The sequence below is a fragment of the Sus scrofa genome, chromosome 7 (assembly GCF_000003025.6).
Source record: "Sus scrofa isolate TJ Tabasco breed Duroc chromosome 7, Sscrofa11.1, whole genome shotgun sequence".
Classification (NCBI taxonomy): Eukaryota; Metazoa; Chordata; class Mammalia; order Artiodactyla; family Suidae; genus Sus; species Sus scrofa.
The window spans coordinates 79,000,436-79,024,262 of NC_010449.5; the positions used below are offsets into that span (position 1 = coordinate 79,000,436).

At 37.5% G+C, this 23,827-nt stretch overlaps 3 protein-coding genes across 3 annotated transcripts; all 3 read left to right on the forward strand.

Annotated features, from left to right (window-relative positions):
- LOC100157798 (olfactory receptor 4N2) lies at positions 3,254–4,534 on the forward strand. The gene has a single exon (XM_013997656.2). It carries the CDS (start codon positions 3,563–3,565, stop codon positions 4,532–4,534), a length of 972 nt encoding a protein of 323 aa, XP_013853110.2. The 5' UTR covers positions 3,254–3,562.
- Positions 13,040–14,354, forward strand: LOC100152551 (olfactory receptor 4N2). Its single transcript, XM_001928622.2, is given in 2 exon segments — positions 13,040–13,125; positions 13,127–14,354. Coding segments are annotated over 2 exon segments (921 nt in total). The 3' UTR covers positions 13,962–14,354.
- On the forward strand, positions 20,553–23,241 carry LOC110261718 (olfactory receptor 4K2-like). The gene is given in 2 exon segments (XM_021100011.1): positions 20,553–22,578; positions 22,580–23,241. Coding segments are annotated over 2 exon segments (957 nt in total). The 5' UTR covers positions 20,553–21,874; the 3' UTR covers positions 22,833–23,241.

Sequence of the window (23,827 nt, forward strand, 5' to 3'; positions counted from 1 at the left end):
TTCTTGATATAGCAATGATTTCCTGTCAGTTATTCTATTTATCTCTCTCTCTCTTTTTTTCTTGTTTTTGCCTTTTTTTTTTTTTTTTTTTTTAAGGGCTGTACCTGCAGCATATGGAGGTTCCCAAGCTAGAGGTCAAATTGGAGCTGCAGCCACTGGCCTACACCATAGCCACAGCAATGTGGGATCCAAGCCACGACTGCAACCTACACCACAGCTTATGGCAACGCTTGATCCTTAACCCACTGAGCAAGGCCAGGGATCAAACCTGCATCCTCAAGCTAATGAATGCTAGTTAGATTCATTTCTGCTGAGCCATGATGGGAACTCCTATTTTTGTCTTTTTGAATTGCAGTGTAACATATAAACATCCCTTGGCTTTCTATTCACTCAGACCCAATAAACATGCTCGCCATTCCACTATTTCCGTCACTGGTGGAATGTTGATTTCAGAACCCATAAGTGACACAGTGTCTCCTTAACTGATATGTATGTGCATATTTGTACCTAACAAATCTCTAATTCTTTGATAATATCCTACTGGCATTCTGAAATTTCCCTTTAAAGTGTTCTGTAGTTTTGCTAATCTTCAAATTCCCAAAGTACATTCTCTGTTGCATCACAAATTGGTTGTTATTTCCAAACATTAGGAGGCCCCTCTGTGAGAAGAGATATTTAAGAACAAAGGCAGGAATAATCAATTATTGTCCCTTCCATTAGAAGGTGGTGTCTGCTGTGGGATAGCAATGTTGGATTGCTAGAGAGGTAAATTTATTTGTCATTCTACATATTTACAAGGAACAGAAAGAAGGAATAAATGGAAACATCACAACTCTTCTGATGGGACATCTGCTCTCTTGGAATGCAATGGTCAGAATTATAGTTGGAAAAAACTAATATTTGAAGTCTGAACTCAATAATACAGTAGCACATTTTATCTGTTTTTAATAATATATGTCTAGTTTATCCTGATATTTTGAATTACTTTATTAGGGATATATAAAGCCTTTATTAAAATTCCAGTTGTCTTCAAGATGTTAATATTTGGTCTTAACTTTACATAGGGTATATTAACTGAAAGAAGTGAGGGATATTAGGCATAATAAATCCCATCTGTTAAGAAGTCAATAGAAGAACATAAGTGCATGATAGGAAATAAAACACAAGGCAGAGAGGAAAAGCCTACAACTCTTAAACTTAGAGATAGTTAAAGATTATTCTTAGGTACTAAAGACAGCCTCAGTGTTTGAAAGAGTGTGAAATAACCAAGTGTGTTATAGAGTGCAAGATGCACACAGTATAGGAATAAGCACAGAGGAATTCCTGACTTACTTTTCAAACAGTTGGTTTTATGCTAAGATGGAACGATAAATATTGAAGCTAATGAATGCTAAGAAAACAACAAAGAAAGGAAGGGAGAGAGGAGGGAGGAGAGAAGAAAGGAAGGAAAGGAAAGGTGTGGAGAAGAGCAAAGCAATTTGGATCAGGCCATTTGTAAATGTTTGTGCTCAAGTTTTGCTTAGGAAACAACATGTGTGCTTGGCATATATGTACGTGTGAGCACACATGCTGAGTGCCTAAGTGATGTTATGTACCTCTTTAATAATTCCTAATTTTGACTAACATTTGCTATTAATGAATCTATCTGGGTTTAGGCATACAAAATCAGACATTTTGATTTTTTTTGTTGTTTTGTCTTTTTAGAGTTCCACCTGTGGCATATGGAGATTCCCAGGCTAGAGGGTGAATCAGAGCTATAGCCACTGGCCTATGCCACAGCCACAGCAACTTGGGATCATAGCGGCATCTGCGACCTATACCGCAGCTCATGGCAACTCCAGATCAAACCCACTGAGCAAGGCCAGGGATCGAACCTACGTCCTCATAGATGCTAAGTCAGATTCATTTCCGCTGAGCCATGATGGGAACTCTTATTTTGATGTTTTAAATAGATATGCCATTATAAATATGTTCTTTGGTTTCTTGATTTGGGATGTGATTTTTTTTCCTTCTTTCTCTTCTCTTTCATTCTATCACCATTTATAGTTGAAGATAGTACACCAATCTTTCCCTCCTCTCGACACTCCATTATCCACTTTACTTAAAAACAAACGTGTTGTATAACTGAAAGTATGTGCAATATTGTTCTATATCACACTGCTGTATTATGCTCTAGTTCAAAAGTCTTCAAGTTTTTACATTTTCTTATCCTAACAATAAACAATTTTGAGCATGTAAAAACAATACATTTAGGTTTTTTTTTTGTATTTTTACATTAAATTATACTGACACTTTCAAAAGTAGAAGTTCAAAGAATGGGGTATAATTATTGATATTTATGTTGGGGAGGGGAAATTTTCCCCTCTATCCATCTTGAACTCTTGTGGCTGGACTAATAATGAAAAGGATACAAGATAGGTTAACAGAGAAAAAGAAACCAGTTTTAATCATGTCCATGGAGACCTCATAGAAATGGGACATAAACAACTGTCCAAAGCAGAAGCTTTTATACTCTTTTGATGAAAAACTCAATAAATTTGTGAGGACGTGATAGGACAAAAAAACAGGTTTTAGGTGCTCAATCAGTGACGCATCTAAATGGAGTTGGGGCTTGGGGTAGAAAAATAAAGTAACAAGATTTGTTCATACAGGTTTCTCAGCCTCAATTCCCTATCTCCAGTGATAAGACTCTCCTTGTACCTCCAGATGAAGGGAGTATACCTTTCACAGGAGAGATTTCCTTCCTGCTTTAAGGGAGAAAGAAAGGAGGGTCAGAGTGTTTCCTTTGCATTGGCCATTTAAGTAACTGATACAAAATAATCAATATGCCATTAAGCCATATTTTGGGGTGGCCTACCCTAGGTCCCCGAATTTCACTACCAGTGAATTATTATGTACATCAGGTGCGCACATTGCCAATTTGCAGACCACTGTACAAATAAGCCTCAGATCTCAATTTCTTCAAAATGACCAAGATTCTTTTTATTGAGACCAGGATTATGGGTTAATATTCTATAGAGAAAAAGAAAACATTTCAAGTCATAATTGTTTTTTTTAACTTTTTAGGTAAGTATTCTTATATTACTATTATATAGTAAATGTACCAGTTTCTGTATAGTTTAATAGTTCAATACATTTTGAAAATAAAAGACATTTGTAACCATTACAATTGAGATATGGAGCATTTCTGTTACCTTAAAAATATCTGTCATCCCTCTTTGCTGTCAATCCCTACCTCATCGCAATCCCCTCCCATTTCAAATAAAACTTCAGCAATTGATATCTGTGTTTAAGTTTTTTCTCTGTCAGAAAAATGTTCATATATCTCACAAAAATCATGAACAAATCCAGGTCAGGACAGAGTGCTGCACGAGAGAGCAATTAAATTGGAACACAGGACAGAGGTGACAAGGGTAGCTTCAAGACAAGGGAGTTGGTGCTTATGATTTATAGAAGACTAAAGGGTAGAAGAGATTTCTTACTTTGTGGGAGGGTCATGGTGTAACATAGATGTAGAATACACAAGTTTTAGTTATAGAAGAACTATAACCTAGATGAAAGAATGGAAATAAATCCTCTATTCCCTGATGTACTGCAGGCAGAGGAGATGGAGATTAAAAACAGCACTTTGGTAACAGAATTTATCCTCCTTGGTCTGACTCAGTCTCGAAATATTCAGCTCCTGGTTTTTGTCCTGATCTTAATTTTCTATTTCATCATCCTCCCTGGAAACTTCCTCATCATCCTCACCATCAGGTCAGACCCTGGCCTCACGGCTCCACTCTACTTCTTTCTGGGCAACTTGGCCTTCCTGGATGCATCCTACTCCTTCATCGTGGCTCCCAGGATGCTGGTGGACTTCCTCTCTGAGAAGAAGGTGATCTCCTACAGAGGCTGCATCACTCAGCTCTTTTTCTTGCACTTCCTTGGAGGAGGGGAGGGGTTACTCCTGGTAGTGATGGCCTTGGACCGCTACATTGCCATCTGTCGTCCTTTACACTACTCAACTGTCATGAACCCTAGAGCCTGCTATGCCTTGCTCGTGGCTCTGTGGCTTGGAGGCTTTGTCCACTCCATCATCCAGGTGGCCCTCATCCTCCACTTGCCCTTCTGTGGTCCAAACCGACTAGACAACTTCTTCTGTGATGTGCCACAGGTCATCAAGCTGGCCTGCACTGACACCTTTGTGGTGGAGCTCCTGATGGTCTTCAACAGTGGCTTGCTCACCCTCATATGTTTTCTGGGGCTTCTGGCCTCCTATGCCGTCATCCTCTGCCATGTACGTGGGTCTGCTTCTGAAGGGAAGAGCAAGGCTCTGTCCACATGCACGACTCACATCATCATCATACTTCTCATGTTTGGACCTGCCATCTTTATCTACACCCGTCCTTTCAGAGCTTTACCAGCTGACAAGGTGGTTTCTTTTTTCCACACAGTTGTCTTTCCTTTGATGAACCCTGTGATTTATACCCTTCGCAACCAGGAAGTGAAATCTTCTATGAGGAGGATATTAAGCCGGCATGTGGTTTGTTGAACGGATTTTATAATAAGCTATGAAGGGGAAATTCTGGCCCCAAATAATTAATTTAAAAATATTGTTTTTCATTGAGTGCCTTCCGTTTCTCATGTACAGTTGTACTAATAGGGGAAAGTTATACATAACAAGTGAATATAGTTCATATATTTAAAGAACAAAGTTGTTGGACTATAGGGAATGAATGTGAGAGATTTAGGGGTTAAGTGACTGTAAGGGTCAAATCACCAAAGTCTCTTAGGCCAAGATAAGTTTTATTTTGTTCTAATTGAAATAAGAATTCATCTTAATATTTTAAGTAATAGAGTTGGCTTATCCGTGATTATTTCTTTCATGGTTTAGAGGAACATCATTAGGATTCTGGGCAGAGAGCTGTAAGTGGCAAAATATCATTAAAAAGCAAATGTTATGCTGCAGACTTATTTAAACAATTTAAAATGCTTGAAAATTCCTTAAAATAAATACATTCTTTCCCCTCGCAAAGTTTGTACACTGATAAGGAAGGAAAACAGTTGGTTTTATGGAAAAAAATTCATGAAAGTATTTGATTGTTTTTCAGTGTGGTCTGATTATTACTAAGAGATTTTTACAGATCCTCCCTGGATGTTAAAACTGGCCCTCAATTGCTTTCAATCTGATTATGAAATTATAGTTATTTGGTACTATATATTCTGTTGGAGATTATCTGAAATATAACAGTGTTTAATGTGAGAAATTAGATATTATAAAATTGTTTATGGAGTAGGAGACCATTCTATATGCCAGGCTACAGATATTCAGACATAAATACAGATATTTAGACATAGAGAACCTAAAAACATGGATTGAGATTAAAAATTTGTGTTGAAAACTTATAGTACATGTACCAAAACCAGTAGAGATAAGGAATATTTGAAGAGCACTATCAGCAGACTTGACCTAGTTGCTATTTATAGAGTGATGCACTCAGCAATAAAGAGCCCAAATTCTTTTCAAGTGCATGAGTCATTCTGCAAGATAGACCCTATTCTACTTCATAAAAAGTCTCACTATATTTCATACAGATTATATACTCTGACTACGATGAAGTTGAGTTAGAAACAAAAGACAATATATTTACCATAAATATTTGCAAGTTAAGTCACATCCTTCTAAACTACTTCATGTGTCCCAGTAGAAATTATAGAGGATATTAGAAATACTTTCTCTCTCACATTTATTTTTAGAATCTGTAGCTGCTGTTGGAGATTACACAAATCAATGTTGTTAATCACCATGGGGTTTAATGTGGGGAAGTAAGTACTGATAAAGTCTTTAAAGAAGTAGGGACCATTTTCCATGCTGGGCATCCAGAAATGGTGGCCAGAAGAACACGTTGAAGCTAATTTTCCATGTGATTATGAGGAAACTGCAATACTGAGCAAATGGGATAACAGAAGCCATTTTGCCAGGGACTGACTGAAGAAACACACTAATTAACCATGGTCTGGAATCAGGAGAATGATACAGAACACCTTTCAGTTTATTTGCCTCTTTTGCCAATAAATTTTTCTCTCAAATCAAGTGATACATGAATACATTTGATAGGCAGAATTTGGAAATCTAAATGAAGTAATCATTGGAGAGCCTGTTTATATGTTCACAGTTTCTTTGGGAAAACAAAACAAAGCAATGCAAAAAACAGTGGGAAAACATAGGATAATAGTTTTATAATTTTGGAGGTGAGAAGGCCAGTGAAGTATGACATAAAAATAGAAAATGAAAATGAAAAGTGATATTTGACATGTTAAAAATATCTGTGTGGCCAAAAGTGAAAGAGTGATGAAAATCTGCCCCCCACATGAAGATGTGCAGGTTATTTGTGCATAACTATAGAAGTTTACATGGAAATTGAATTGAGTGTTTCTTCTCTAACCTGGGATGGTATATGGGAGCATTAATCCATAAAGATCAAAATAAAAAGCTATGAACTAAGGAAACTAAAATAAATGATGAGTTTAATTCACCTAATACAGAGAAATGAATACATGAATATGAAATTGATATATACCCAGAAGGAAATACGAGCAACTGAAACAAATAGTCAATTAACAACAGAAAATGTGGAAAGGTTTATAAACATAATAATAATGTTATTCTCAAAAGCAAACTAATGAGAATAAAGACAACTGGTTCTGGTTAGCTTGTAGAAGAATGCTACTCATGTATTATCAACAACAAAAAAACTACAAAATGAAAACTGTACTTTTCTATAAGGTCATGAAAGAGTGGATGAAGCAAAGAAGTCTTTATATTGAGCTCCAAAGAGGAGCAGGGCCTGTATAGACAAGCAGAGAGCTATGACAGCTCCACACCTGTGGGCAAGTACCTAGTCTGGATATGGGCAGATGAAGGTGTGATTTACAATAAAATGAGATATTTTGAAGGGATGAGAAAAAGCAAGATGCTCTTCTTATGACCCATGAGATACGAACATATTAGAATCTGAGAGAGCTAATTTGCCTGTCTCCTTTTCCCTCTTCCTTTTTTTTTTTTTTTTTTTTTTTTTGTCTTTATAGAGCAGCATCCTCGGCATATGGACGTTCCCAAGCTAGGGGTCAAATCTGAGCTGTAGCTGCCTGCCTACACCCATGCCACAGCAACACCAGATCTGAGCCACGTCTGCCACCTATATAACAGCTCACGTAACACCAGACCCTTAACCCACTAAGTGAAGCCAGGTATCGAACCCGCCTCCTCATGGATACTAGTCAGGTTTCTTACTGCTGAGCCATGATGGGAACTCCCTCTCCCTTCCCTTTTGTAACCACTAGTTTGTGTTCTATCTCTGTGAGTTTGTTTCTGTTTCACATACACAGTCATTTCTGTTACTTTTCAGATTTCATCTATAAGTGATAACATACAGCATTTTTCCTTCGTGGTCTGACTTATTTCATAAGCACAATATTCTCTAGGTCTAATCATTATTTGAAAAAATCAAAATTAATTAATTAATTACAAAATAAATGTTAAAACTTAAACGAATTCAGGATAGGTAATAATATGAGAAGCTATATTAGAAGCTGAGGCAAAAGGAAAAATCTATAGTGTTCAGATCTTTTATTAGAAAAGTTGATAATCTGTTCATAACTTTTACATTAACATAGATTCTTAAGCTATGGCATTAAAATCTTATTATCATTATCAGGTTTTTGGTTTGATGCTAAATTTTTTTATTTTTTATATTTATTTTTTTTAATTTAATCTTATTTTTTGAATTATTTACCCAATACAATTTTTTTTTCTACTGTCCTGCATGGTGACCCAGTTACATGGTAAATTTAGTGACTGAGGCAAGTAGGTCACTTGCCTCATCCTGACCCTGCTTTCTTGGTGTATATATATAGCAACAATCTCTCATAATTTATTGACTTTTTTCTCTCTTTGATTTTATTATAAGATGTAAGTGAAAATTTTTAGCCTTCTATTTATGTTGACCTAGCTAATGTGCTTGAAATTTGGTTCTATTTTCTCACCAACTGGGAGGATTTTGGTGTTAGAATTCAGGATTAACCCAGGATGGCATTATGTGACATATTTTAAAATATTAGCCTTTTACAGAGGTCTGGCATTTTTCTTTGCCTAATTCAGTTGACTTTCTAATCACTCCCTTTGGAAATGTTCAGCAGGGTCACGGCAGTCTCAATTCTCCAAAGCACTTTCTCCACTGCATCATAAAGGATTAGAGGAGATTTCAAAATCTGAGGTTCCCTGCATGAGAACAGACATTTCTGAACAATGACAAGCATGGTCAGTGAATCTTTTTATCAGGATGGGGAGGAGGGCTACATTGTGAGAATTACATCAAACCTGGAGACTCCAGTTTCTGGGGATGGGGGCTACTCCTATTTACAAGAAACGGGCAGGACAGAACAATAGAAAACCCATTATAAGGACTCTACTGCTTCATCTGCTGCCTTGGAGTGCAAGGGCATAGAGGTCAGAGTTTCAGCAGAATAGCCAGAGCCTTAGGTCTGAATTCCTCAGTGTGGCATTTTCTACCCCTCCCCAAGGGATTGCCGGCTGCTCCTGATGCTTAGAGTTACTTTAATGGTGGAAAGAAACTTTCATTCTATTACCCTAATTAAGTGAACTCATCAATAGCTTTCAGAGATTTGACATCTGGTTTAGAACCCAGGAGCATACAGTGGCTGACACATTTTATGTTCCTTGTAAAGTACAAAGGAAAGGGAAGAAGATGCAAAAAGGGTAGGCTAAGGGCTCCAGGGAAAAGCTTCACAGATTTTATGATTTTGCAGAAGCTTAACCCAGATCTCTTAATTTCCATATGCAATGCTTTTGAGAGTTTCTTCTGTTGCCTATGGTTCTATCATTCATCCACACAGGGCTTTGATGGCTATTAGAGAGAAAGCTGTGAAACTGAGCAAAGCTGGAAATAGAACCATCTGGCTGCACTGGCACCCTTACATGAGGGCCTTTTCACCTCCATGGTGTCTTCTGTCTATTAATCACTCAGGAGTATGTAGCTACCATCACCCAGGGTTCATCTTTAAGATGCTGACAAAGGCTGTCATGGCGATGTGTTCATTCATTAGACATACCTTTTAACCTCTAATGCTTTCAGGGTTAGCTTTGGAGAGAGTTGATATTACCATCATCATCACAATGTGATCTTCAGATCACCCTTGTCGGTTAGAAAGAGTCAACCCATCATTCTATTTCTTGAATAAAAACTCAGAGTTCTGAAAGCTAAGTGATGTGCCCAGGGCCACAGAGTTAGCGAATTTCTGAGCCAAGACATCAGAATCAGATACAACGACTCAAACCAAGGAGAGTTCTAACATTGCCTAGAAAGGAAGCATTTGAAGGAAATTTAGAGTTACTTTAATCTAACCATCCCATTTTATTAATGAGAGAATTTCCTTGCTGAACACCCATCCATTTGTTTGGTGTGTTAAACATCATCAGCATCAGTATCCATGAACTATGTGATCATGTCTTTGATCCACATTTTTCAGAAAATGTCAACTTGTTAATTTGCACTTAAACAAATTGTAATCATCAATCAATATGCTGACAGACTCTGCAATGAAATTATGGCAACTTTGTCAAATGTATTCATTTCATTAGCATTATACTATGAAATATTCTTTTTTAAAAAATTTAACTCTTCTCATTACATCAGGTTCATTTATGTGCAGAAAAATTATAAGAGGAAGTGGGAAGTAATTAATGAGTGATATACATTTGGTAAATTGCAAAAAGAATTCAGTTGAGGAGAAAATGTTTAGCACTACAGAGTGAATTATACAGTTTTATTTGTAGACCAGATGTTTGGAATGGTAGATATTGGGAAGCATACACGTTGCTCATTCTTGGTTGTAAGGAAATAACAATGACATTAAAAAAATCTATCTATCTATCTATCTATCTATCTATCTATCATCTATCTATCTATCTATAGATATGTAATGGCAAGACAGGCTTGTGATAAAATGGAGTAGCAATGAACATGAGGAAAAATGGAGAGAGCAAAAATATTTCAGATGAAAGAATCTAAACAAATGAAAGGGATAAAAAGAGTGAACTTTAAGAAAACAAGAAAAAAGGGAATGAAAACTTGGGGGGAAATGAAAGGCAAGTAGTTAACAGTGGCCCAGAAACTATGACTGGACATATAAAAATAAGTTAGAAAAGCAAAGGCTTGTTGAAATGAACAGAAGGAAAAGAGAAGCGACAGGGAAGGAAGCAACCCATGGGTCTCTAAACCTGGCTGCAGCAGTGGTCTGACTGGAGTGAGCCCCAGGCAGGCACAGTGTTGTCTAATGAGGTTTGTGTCTCCACCCTCAGAATCAGGAAGCCTGGCTCCCTGGCCTTCTCTATTCCTCTACTGTCTCTTTCCTGCCAGACTCAGATGAATCTCTTAGTTATCTGAAGTGGCAGTGAAGGTTAGAGACAGAGTGGTGACAATGTAGATTTCTCTCCGGACAATACTTTTCCCACTGGTTTGGCTAACATGGAATATTTTTTATGAAGAGAGCCATATTTTGCAGAATTTTTTTTCCCAAATTGTATTTTATTTTACCTAGAGAAATGCTCATCTGAGACAGAGTCTCTGGATCTATGCCAACCACCATTTCAGAATCACAGGTCCAGAAGGTACGAGATGAGGACAGGACACGGGAAGAAAATGGATCAAATAGGTCAGGTAGGGTGGAATCCTGTCTGTTGGATAATAGGGAGAATGCAGAGAGGAATGCTAGGAAGTAGTCAGAGAGGAGGAACCTATAATCCTCCATCACAGAAACCTCAGAAATCCTGAAATGTCTTAGAGACATCATCAAACATGGATACATCATGAAATAACCAACTCTGAGTAAGCTTGTGGGAAGAACAAAACCTAAGGGTAAGTAGAAGGGTCCCTTCATTTCCATTCCTGGATTTCCTGGGTATATTTCTATAGGCAGATGATGAATGGATAATGAGAGAAGTGGCTGCTTAAGTAGAGAAAAGGGAGAAAAGAAGCTAATTGCAGAGCCAGAAAATATTTTTTTCTATTAAAATTCTGTTAGGTCTCACTTTGCCTAAGGGAATATGTGTGCGTGGTGTGTGTGAGAGAGATTGTATGTTTTTATGTGTGGGTGCCTGTGTGTGGTATTTGTATATGTGTGTGTGTATATATGTATAATGTTAAAACATGACTTTTCATAAATTCCATCTGTGCCTTATAGTAGTAAAATATATAAATCTGTATATCAGCCATTTTATTAAGCTCTGAACATACCTAAACAGATATTTTTAATGTTTCCTAAATACAAACTCTAATGATTCACTGTATAGACATACTGTTTTGGGGGTTTTTGTTTTGTTTCACTTTTTAATTTCTTTTATTTCCCTCACATTTATCTCTTTCTTTCTTTTCTAAGTACTGACTCATTAGCATTTTCTCTCAAACTGTTTCCTCCTCTTTGTGCCTCATGTTCCACAGAATTTAAGACAATAGTGCTATTTAGTTAAATAGTATGGGGAATACTCATACAGATTACATTGTGTTTTTCTGTAGACTAGTAATTTTCAAAGTTTACAAAATTCATTGCCATAACAAAATATTTTTGAACATGTGCCCTAAATATATGTACATTTAATTATAAATTAATATACCATTGTATTAATATATTATACATATTAAAAGTAGCATTAAAAAATAAGAGGCAGTGACACGTACAATTATATACATGTAATAAATGTTTACTCCTATTTCTTTTTTGCCCTTCAGCAAATCATCACATACCTTTTCTAGAATAAGCCCAAACCACTAAACACACTGAGCCTTAAGTATGGATGGCTCCCTCTTCCAAAGTACTGTTCTTTTAAATATACAGGGTTAAATTTCTAACTCTAAGGTCTGTAAAGGAGTGATTTTAGGCTAGTATATTATTTTTAGTTATTCAAGTACACAAAAGAGCATTCATTGATTAAATCTGTGCAAATAGTGTCTTCATGTGATTAAACTGAGTTGTACACACCTACATTATTCTACCACTTGTCAATCGGAACAATAAATAAAACTCATTCTAAAGTTAGGGGTTATAACCACAGTAGCTTTCATTTCCTTGTCTCTGAAAGGAACAGATTAGACGAGGACCTTTATCGTTACTTCCCCTTCTTCCATGCTATGGTTTTATGTGTTGAAATAATTAAATATAAAAATTTGGTATTGTGGCATGTTGTTTGTTGAAAGGCTCTTCCATGGGCATCATACTGGGATCAGGAAAAGAAGGCAATTAGGAGAGTATGATGAATAATGAGATTCAGATAGTGCTAATTAAGCTGCACGGACAAGGTGTGGCATGGCAATGCAAGCAGTGCTTAACAAGGGACACAGCTAGGAGGCTACATCTAAGTCATGGGAAAAGTGGAGTTATTGTTGGGAAACTGGTGACCAGCTGGAGTCAGGGGATACAAGGACAGCAGGCCAGAGGAGGGCAATAAGAGAAAACAGAGAGCAAGGCAGAGAGGTAGAGACAGGATCTGGGAAGTCCAGGGGCACTGAAGAAAGCAGATAATCCGGAAAAAGTTTGGGTCAGTGGATGAGGAGAAAAGGCATGTAATTCCAAGAAAACTGCTAAGCCTCAAGCACAACACAAACCCCCAAATGCAAATATCTTGATAATGAGAGTCATGTGTTTCCCATCGGGTGACTTTTCCTATGACTCAAGGAGGCAGGAATCCTGAGAAGGTGCAGGATGCAAGACTCAGAGTGGAGAGCTGTGCTGTGTGGGAATAAGCACATGGCTGAATGGGAATAAGAGTGTGGCTTTGGAAATGGTGTGTTTGTTTGCTTGTTTACATTGAAAGAAGAAATGTTTGGAGTTTACCAAGGATATTAGAGAGGGCTGAGATGTGCTGTTTTCAGATGAAGTGATGGATATGTCAAATAGTTTTAGCTAGATAACCACCAGGATCTAGATGTAAGACAGAGTAATAACACTAAACTCTGCTTCTTGATGTACTACAGGCAGGGAGATGGAGAATGAGAACAGTACTGTGGTGGCTGAATTTATCTTTGTTGGTCTGACCCAGTCTCGAAATATCCAGCTCCTGGTCTTTGTCTGATTTCATTTTCTATCTCATCATCCTCCCTGGAAACTTCCTCATCATCCTCACCATCAGGTCAGACCCTGGCCTCACGGCTCCACTCTACTTCTTTCTGGGCAACTTGGCCTTCCTGGATGCATCCTACTCCTTCATCGTGGCTCCCAGGATGCTGGTGGACTTCCTCTCTGAGAAGAAGGTGATCTCCTACAGAGGCTGCATCACTCAGCTCTTTTTCTTGCACTTCCTTGGAGGAGGGGAGGGGTTACTCCTGGTAGTGATGGCCTTGGACCGCTACATTGCCATCTGTCGTCCTTTACACTACTCAACTGTCATGAACCCTAGAGCCTGCTATGCCTTGCTCGTGGCTCTGTGGCTTGGAGGCTTTGTCCACTCCATCATCCAGGTGGCCCTCATCCTCCACTTGCCCTTCTGTGGTCCAAACCGACTAGACAACTTCTTCTGTGATGTGCCACAGGTCATCAAGCTGGCCTGCACTGACACCTTTGTGGTGGAGCTCCTGATGGTCTTCAACAGTGGTCTCATGACCCTCCTGTGTTTCTTGGGGCTTCTGGCCTCTTATCCTGTCATCCTCTGTCGTGTCCGTGGTTCCTCCTCTGAGGGGAAGACCAAAGCCATCTCTACATGCACCACCCATATCATTGTTATATTTCTTATGTTTGGGCCTGGTATCTTCATCTACACCCGCCCCTTCAGAGCCTTTCCAGCAGACAAGGTGGTTTCCCTCTTCCACACGGTGATCTTTCCTCTGTTGAACCCTGTGATTTATACCCTTCGCAACCAGGAAGTAAAAACTTCACTGAAAAGGTTGTTTAATCAACAATTAGCCTGATCAAAAGTGGGAAATATGAGTAAGAAAATCAAGATGGGAGAATTTCAGCTGAAATCAGTTTATTCATTTTCCAAACATGACATTTATAGATCACCTCCCATTTGTCAGGACTATTGTAGGCATTGGGAAAAAGCTATTAGTGGGAGAAGTAAAATCACTGTTCCCTGAAGTTACAATTGAGTAGCAATAGCCAGCCAATCATGTAGAAAATAAACAGCATGGATTAAAGAAGAGGTATCTTGAACACACTAGAAAGAAAAGCAAAATATTAAACAGCAAGTGAGAGGTGGGGTAATAAGTTTATATTTAGTCTTGAAGCAGGGCCTTTATACAGAAGTGAAGTTTTGGCTGATATCTAGATAAATGGGATATGCCAACCATGCAAACATCAATGGGCAGAACGTTGCAGGCAGATGGACAGGTAGTAAAAAATGGGAAGACAAGAATGAACTTGGTGTATTTGAGGATCACAGCAAAGGTCCAAACTGACTGGGATATAATAAATGAATGGGTAAACATTAGAGTTTGTGTTGGACATCCTTATAGTTTCCAACTATATACGGGTCTATGAAGTGAATATAATGAGTTTTTTTTTTAAGTATAATAAACCCATTCTAAGGGTTTAAGCAAAATAATAATTCTCTCATATGGTTTCATAAATGACGTAGAGTTGTAAACTCAAGATTCTACGATGATATCAGAGTTGAAAAATAATCATTAAACAGGAAATTCCATGCTTATGTTTTAAAAGGAATTAAACTGTAAAATTTTCTTCCATAATTATTTAGAGGAAGGCAGATAAAACCTGTCATTTTCATGTGAAAAGGCCATGGAAACATTTCACTTTTTTTCCTCTATAACTTCATTATTAGTCTTAGTGGACTTTTTTGACTCCTAGCTGTTTGCTGATCTCATCCCCAACTGAGTGTACTAATTTCACACTGAGTGTACTAATGGTGATTCTTAGGTGGACCAGTCAGGAATCTATTGCATTCTAGCTATGTAAAAAAATATGATTTAACATAGAGAACTACATGCTTAGGAAACAGTTGTAAAGTCTGGAAGAACAGACCATAGCTAGGCATCCAGAGATGTCTCCCAAATAACACAGGGCACCGAGGCTGTCAAGGTGGCTGCTCTTGCTACAATCTTTGCAATCTTGTCTGAAAAATGCCATCATGTTAGCCACAGACTAGGGACAAGATGATGATCCAGAGCTACTGTGCACCTATCAGGTCTCCCCTAGACAAACAGAAGCTTCTATTGCTACTGCCTCTCTGCCTCATTGACTTAACCAAATTTAAGTTTCTTCTGAATATACTGAATGGGCAATATTCAAAACAAATCTGGAACCCCAAATGCTGGGGAATAAATTTCTTTTTTTTTTTTTTTTTTTTTTTTTTTTTTGTCTTTTTTATCTTTTCAGAGCTGCACCTGCGGCATATGGATGGTCATAGGCTAGGGGTTTAATCAGAGCTGTAGCTGCCGGCCTACATCACAGCCGCACCAACACAGGATCTGAGCCTGGTCTGCGACCTACACCACAGCTCACAGCAATGCCAGATCCTTAACCCACTGAGAGAGTCCAGGGATTGAACTGGAACTCATGGTTCCTAGTCAGATTCATTTCCGCTGTACCACGATCGAAATCTAGGATTAAATTTTTATATTTTATTTTCAATAATCAAAATTAAAATGGCTATGAATATAAACCATGCGCAGGGTAAAAACACTCAGGTTACATAGTTTTCTCTTTTCTCAAATATCTCCTCCCCATCTTCACTCTCAGCTTATCTTGTAGCTCCTATTTCGCTGAGAGAGGAGCAGAAATGAATTCCTCAAGCTTCTACCCCTCTGTCTTCCCACATACCTGCCTCTTTCCTGAGACTGGGTTACCTGATGCTGCTCCTACAAAAGCTCACTCTTCCATCTGTGCATGAGTATTCACCCCCTCTTTCCTATTAAGGACCATCACCTTGGTAATTCTTTCTCTCCTCTGCACTGTTATATTTTTTCCTCCCTATTGGATTTTTTTCCCCTTAGCATATAACCATTTTTTTATATTAAATAAAAACCTTTTTTGTCAACTTTCTCCTTTCACAGCTTCCCTTTACAGCAAAGATTAAAAAGTAATCTAGATTTTAAACATTAAAAGACTTTTTTGTTCATTTGTTTTTTGTCTTTTTAGGGCCCCACCCATGGCATACAGAGGTTCCCAGGCTAGGAGTCAAATCGGAGGTTCAGCTGCCAGCCTATCCACTGCCCCAGCAATGCCAGAGCTGAGCCGCATCTGTGACCTACACCAGGGCTCACGGAAACGCCAGATCCTTAACCTTCTGAGTGAGGCCAGGGACCGAACCTTCAAGCTTATGGTTCCTAGTCAGATTAGTTTCTGCTGCACCATGACAGGAACTCCTAAACATGAACACACTTTTAAAGAGCAATTTTAAGTTTATAGAAAAGTTGAGCAGAAAATATAGAATTTCTATATACTTTCCGCCCACCACTACATATACATATTTTTCCCTATTAATATCTTATTGATTGATGAACCAATATTGATACTTTATTTTAAAGTAACGTCCAAAAATTTACATTAGAATTCCCATTTCTCCATACAGTTCTATGGATCATGATGAAGGCATGTCACCTATCCATCATTACAGTATCATGCAGAGTTGTTTTGCTGCCCTAAAAATACTGTGTTCCACCTATTCATCTCTTCCTCTCTGCTCTCCTCAAGCCCCGACAACCATTGATTTTTAGCTAATTCTTTAGTTTACCTTTTATAGGCTGTCATGTAGTTGGTATCATACAGTGCTTAGTCAGTCTTTTCAGGCTGGTGTGTTTATACCCTCTGCTTTTAGTGTCTTTCCTTTCAATTCACCCAATCATGCCAATAAAATAGTTCTTCTCATGACCACTAATGACATCAATGATCCTTATTCAGTCTCATCATATGTGACTTCTGAATGACATTTGACACAATGCCTTCCCAGGACTCTCCACCCTCATCTTCCCCTCTCTGTCTAACCAGCTGTTCCTTCATCCTTCTTTGAGAATTTCTCTTTAGCGACCCAGCTTTCTTGGCTTTAAGTCCTATATCTAAATATGGACAAGCTCTCTGCATAACTTTCTCTCCTCTCCGTAGAAGCCCATGCCCCTGTTGCAGCTGGACTTTAATGTCTCTCTGCATGCGTAACATCCCAGACTGATTCCTGATTTTTTAATTATTATTGTTATTATTATATTTTTGCTTTTTAGGGCTGCACCCATGGCATAATGAGGTTCCCAGGCTAAGGGCTGAATTGGAGCTGCAGCTGCTGCCCTACCCACAGCCAGAGCAACATGGGATCCAAGCCATATCTGCAACCTACACCACTGCTCATAGCAATGCTGGATCCCTAATCCACTGAGCCAGGCCTGGGATCAAACCCTCATGGATCCATACTCATGGATCCTAGTTGGGTTCATTAACCACTGAACCACGAAGGGAACGCACTGACTCCTGATTTTCACCACACCCCTCTCCTCATCCCACAACCCAATCTCAGTTAATTGTACTTCCATTTTTCTAGCCGCTGGTCCAAAAATTTGGATTCGTAGTATTTTAAAAATATTTTCTCGCGTATTCCACATCCAATCTGTTAACAAGTCTGGATTAGCTATACCATGCTGAAATTGCCAAATTAGATCATTTCTCCCTTCGATTCTACCACCTTGGCCCCAACCACCATCATCTCTTGCCTCTGTTACAGCTGTAGCCTCTTTACTGGGGATTATTTAAATCAATAATAAAGGATAATTGAATAACTTGTAGCCATTTGAGTATTATGATCTATTTTTACTTATATAAAACATGCCTGTAATAGTAAAAGGATAAATTACAAACCACACGTAATATGACTAGTCTTTGTGCTCCTAAGCAAGATGGAGTAGCATAAACAGAAGACCCTCCAAAAAACTGACAAAATCCACAAAACAGCAGATTTCAAGACACTGAACATATGCCTCCGAACTCCATGCTCTTTCTGAATTATCTTTTATTGCTATTACTTTTCTGTTCATCCTCTTGCCTTTTCCAGGATAATTCTAGTAATAATCATATACACTTATCTTTAATTTTAAGCCAGGACAACTATTTCAGATTTATTGAATCTTTGCAACTGTTGTTGTGTTGATTTGTCTTTTTCGTTTTAGTTATTTCCTTTCTTTCTCTTTATAGAAGAGAAATAAAACAAATATATCTTAAAAACAAAGTTGCTGTTTTTCTTATTTCAAAGCCTGCAAGGAATGTGGCCAGTTAGGGAAGATTTCTGAAGGCTTTATTGCTGGTCTTAGGAGGAAAGTAGGATAACTGTGGTAGCTGTAAAGAGTTCATATCACTGAGGTATTTGGGAAGAAAGCTGTGTTTGGAGGGTAAGTCACAGATGGATAATTGACCCTCAAGTCTTTAAGACTCTCACTTATGGGTTAGCATTGAGATTTCACACCTAGTATCTTCCTGAACTGTGTCCTGAGTATTTCAAAAAATTACATTAATAATTATAATCACCTCTGCTATTCCTTTTACTATATTTTATTCAGCATTTTCTCTATGCCAGGCATTGTGCTGAATGCTGTGCTTTTATTTGTATAATTTAATGCTTAGACCCTTGCTCTAGGCTATTTGTCCTGTACCTGTCTTTACTTCTTTCAGCTACTTTAAGCTTTCCAACTTCTCCTTCCCCAAACTTCACCTACCTGGCAACAGCTATCAGCATACTACTAGCCTGTAGTAATTTTTAATGTCCTGTCTGAAATTTTACGGCAGAGATTCTTTCTTTACATGATTCTTCAAGTAATCAAGGGTTTGCAGGTGACAAAGTGATTTAGCCCAAAAGAGTAACTTTTCCAACTTTGGGGCATTGAACACTGGGCATAAAAGTGGGAATATTTCCTTAATCAAAGGAACAATGTTTTGCTTCTTAAACACTCCTTAAACAACTGCTTAAAGGTCTCCACAAGGCCAGTCCCAGTGGTGTTTTTTCTCTAATGAATACTGTTCATCATGAATGCACATCCTCACTTTAAATAGCAAAGCACACTTCACAGCTTTTGCTGCAACTTTGGGAAAAGTTGGCTCAACATTTTAATAACTCCCACTGCAAGAAGACTGTAGTGTCTAATCCTTGATCTCCCCAATGTTCCTGCTTTCTAGTGGCTTCTATAGCAAGAACAGAGAAAATATATATCCATACTCTAGGTTTCTGATGTTTACCAAGGACTATGGTGATTTCAATAGGTTTGTGAATCTTGAAGGATATGGTGTTTTTGATTTCTGATCCTTAGCTGGCAGGTTAAAAGCTGGAAATAATATTAAGGATCTTGAGAAGCAGTAGTAGTCTGTGTTTTTAGATGAACAATTTTCATTTAATAACTGTATAGATTAAAAAATAAGAGAGAAGTAGTACAGGAAAAATATGTCATTTGAAGATGTAAAGATGGATGATTTAATTAAATAAGTATTAGAAATGCTCCTCTGAAGATAAAACTTGACAACTATTTATTCATTTACAATCAATACATAACATATTAATAATATGCATATAAATTTAAATTAGGTATAATAATAGTTTTGTGTTATTACTAATTTCATTATAAAGTCAGGAAAATAGAAGAAATATTCAAGTATCCGAGGTTGAGAATTTTTAACACCTTTAATATATTAAGATACTCATACTATTTTTATAAGAAAAGAAGTAATTTAACTTCAAAAGGATGAAATGATTTTGGGAACATGGGCTCTCATCTTTTTCTAAATTGCTGACTTGAAACTAGATTAGAATAGTTTTATTGTAAATATTATTAATTAAATAAAACAAGTATTTATGAACAATATTCTGAAATTTGGATTCTGAAACTGAGAGGATTCTTCTTCTTCTTTTTTTTTTTTTTTTCGTCTTTTTTCTTTACAGGGCTGCACCCACGGCATATGGAGGTTTCCAGGCTAGGAGTCTAATCAGAGCTACAGCCGCCGGCCTATGCCAGAGCCACAGCAATGCCAGATCCGAGCCGCATCTGTGACCTACACCACAGCTCATGGTAACGCCGGATTCTTAACCCATTGAGTGAGGCCATGGATCAAACCCGCGACCTCATGGTTCCTAGTTGGATTTCTTTCTGCTGCTCCACGATGGGAATTCCATGAAACCTAGAGAATTCTTGAATGTTTCCAGGAAATATGCTTGAAATAGACCATCTAATTTAATTCTTTCAGGTAAAGAGGCCAAATCTTAGAGAGGCTACTCAAGTGTGATCAAGGTCACATAGCAGGTCAAGAATGCAACCCTCTTAACCACTGTGCCACAGTTGAGTTTTAACATTTCTGGGATATTCTCTGAAAACTTTTTTTTTTTTTTTTTTTGGTCTTTTTGCCTTTTCTAGGGCCGCTACGTGGCATATGGAGGTTCCCAGGCTAGGGGACGAATCAGAGCTGTAGCCACCGGCCTACGCCAGAGCCACAGCAACGTGGGATCCAAGCCGTGGCTGCGACCTACACCACAGCTCACGGCAATGCTGGATCCTTAACCCACTGAGCAAGGCCAGGGATCGAACCCGCAATCTCATGGTTCCTAGTCAGATTCATTAACCACTGAGCCACAACGGAAACTCTGTCTCTGACAAATCTTAAAAATGATTATCAACACTGAAAGAACAATTTGAATAGTGCAAGTAAATGAGGATGAAGCCAGATTTTTCTCCACACAGGAAAACTGGTCATTTAAATTAAAAACATTATAGAAGGTATTTGCAGAACTTGCAATCTGCTGTAAGTTGAAAACTCAATTTTAAAAAGTGAGTCTTAGTTCTTAAAGTAACCTTTTTTTTTTCTCTTTCAGTTGGCTCTGGTATTATTTTGACATACCATCATCAATGTGAGTTTCTTTGTTTTGTTTTGAGCATCTTACAGGCTGGTGCTAGAAAAGGCCCCAAATGACATGCATATTCTATATTGCCTTAGTTTTGTCCTAGAATCTTTCTTTCTTTTTTCCTAATCTCAAAAACTTTGTTTGAGTAACATGAGTAGAAATTAAGAAGCAAATTTCTCCCTCTTTTAAAAAAATACTTCTGTGAGATCATGAAATAACTTTCATATGTTATTCAACTTTATTTCATAAAGTTGAAAATAATTCTCTTGTTACAGATATGCCTTTTGGTCTCCAGTAATTTTATTATATTAAGAAATTAATTTACCATTTATATATTAATAGTTAAAATAGCCTTTATCAATACTAACAAAAATAATTTGAAAATATGCAAATGAAGTGTGAAAGGAACTGGAATTTTTTGTAGCTGAGAAAACAGGAGGTCACTTAAGGAAAAACTCACTTATCACCCTCATAGCATACTAAATGGGTCTTCTGAAATCATTATGTTATGTTAAACTCTCTTTTAAATCCAGGTTCAACAACAGTAGAGTCAACATAACTGCATTTTTTTTTTTTTTTTGGTTTAACAGAAAGCTTTGAGAGTTTAACCCTCATTTAAATTTTTAGTTACCTGACTTATGAAGCAGAACACTTTCACTTAGTATAATCATCCTCTGTGACTATGAGTAATATTAACTCCTTAGCTGATATTCAGAAAACAATATTATTATATGGATATGTGATGAGTATAACCCAGTATGTACTTGATGCTGAACAAAATCAAGAAGTTGTCCATGAGTAGTGATATCTGAGAGCAATTGTTAAGTGGTTCCAAAAAAAATCTTGGCTGAGATAGGTATCTGTTGGATTTTAGGTAGTCAATGTTCTGGTGAATTATTAACTGATATCATAACTGCCTCATATATAATTGCAGAAGTATCATATTTTCTAGCTCTGTCATTTTGTTCCATTTTGTCATTATAGAGCAGAGCCTGCAGATCAATGGAGGGGGCCAACCATTCCAGGGTGTCTGAATTTGTATTACTTGGACTTACTGATTCTCCTGAGCTCCAGATTTTCTTTTTTGTGATGTTTTCCCTTTTCTACCTGATGTCCATGTTGGGCAACTGCCTGATTTTGCTCACAGTTCTGTTCAGCCCACACCTTCACTCCCCCATGTACTTCCTGCTCAGCAACCTGTCTCTCATTGACATGTGCCTGTCCTCCTTCGCCACTCCAAAGATGATCGTGGACATCTTTGCTCAACACAAGACGATCTCCTTTGAGGGCTGCATTTCTCAGATCTTCTTTTTGCACCTCTTCACTGGGACTGAGATTGTGCTGCTCATCTCCATGTCTTTTGACAGGTACATTGCCATATGCAAACCACTCCATTATTCATCAGTTATGAGCCAAAGCATGTGTGTGGGGCTTGTGGTAGCTTCTTGGACAGTGGGCTTTCTGCATACAATGACCCAGTTAGCTTTTACTCTCTATTTACCGTTCTGTGGGCCCAATGTTGTGGACAGTTTCTTCTGTGACCTTCCTTTGGTCATCCAGTTGGCATGTATAGATACATATATTCTTGGAATCTTCATGATTTCAACCAGTGGCGTGATTGCTCTTATCAGTTTTCTGCTTTTGCTCACCTCCTACATTACTGTTCTTGTCACTATAAAGGACCACTCCTCCTCAGATCATCTAAGGCTTTGTCACCTGCACTGCACATTTCATAGTTGTGTCAATGTTCTTTGGGCCCTGCATCTTTATCTATGTGTGGCCTTTCACAAACTTCCTGATGGACAAAACACTCTCTATTTTCTATACCATTTTCACCCCTTTTCTGAATCCACTTATCTATACTCTGAGAAACCAGGAAGTGAAGACAGCTGTGAAGAAGAAACTAAGTAACCAATATTTAAATATTGGAAAAACCACCCCAATGTATTCTGTGCAATGAACAGAGATCTCTTGGTCTGAGATTTAATAGCAACAGTTTTGCTCTCAGAACAACAGAAAAGTAAAGTTAGAATCTTTTAAGTCATTTAGTTTAAATTCATGAAAAGAAGAAGACAGGGCTGAGAGATATGAAATATTTTGCCTAGAAGTTAGTGGAGTGTTTGCAAGCGTTTTGCAATTATGGATCCATTTGAAAATCTGTTGAAATTTATAGGCTATTTTTATTGAAAAATGTACGGATCATCAAAATTGTGAACATAAATTCAGGCTTCAGAGACTCCCAAATTCTGTAAACATGTATCAGGTTAAGACTACTTAGAGAAGCCTGAGATAAATGTTGTTGTTTAGCCTTCTAACTCAGAACCTTCTCACTCAACTGCATAACCTTTTGCTGTTCTGATGATGTCCACATGTAGAACTTTAATTAATTGTTATATTAATTATGATGGGCATAACAGGTTTTTTCATATAATTAGAATATTTTCATGGAACATTGATATTGTAAAGAGGTTCTTTTGAATATTGTTGAATAATCTTGATTTAGCAGGTCCAATTGTTTGGGTTCTGAGTCAACACTGAACAAAAGAGAACAGTTCAGAGGACTGAGATTTAACAATACAATTTTTTAAAATAGATATGTGGATACTATCACACTTGATTAATTGATAGGAAATAATCAAGTGGCAACTTGTAAAGTTTAAACACAGAAAATAGACTTACTCAAATCTGATTGGCTTTCAAAATCTGGTGGAATATCATAGATTTGAGGAATTCATTAATACCAAGACTAAACATTTAGAAAATTATTAGCTGTTATAGTCATGATATAATAGCTAATATATGATCCAAATAAATTATTCCAAAATATTATTAGTCTTAGTGTGGGGTATATGAGTATACAAAATAATGTAGTTTGTGGAAAGAAAGGATAATAATTCAAAAAATATATTGTATAATTCCCCCTTGATTATCATAAATATATTTTTTATTAAGAGA

What these genes read in the sequence shown, in the direction of transcription:
- LOC100157798 (XM_013997656.2), top strand. Translation starts at nt 3,563, where the DNA reads ATGGAAATAAATCCTCTATTCCCTGATGTACTGCAGGCAGAGGAGATG.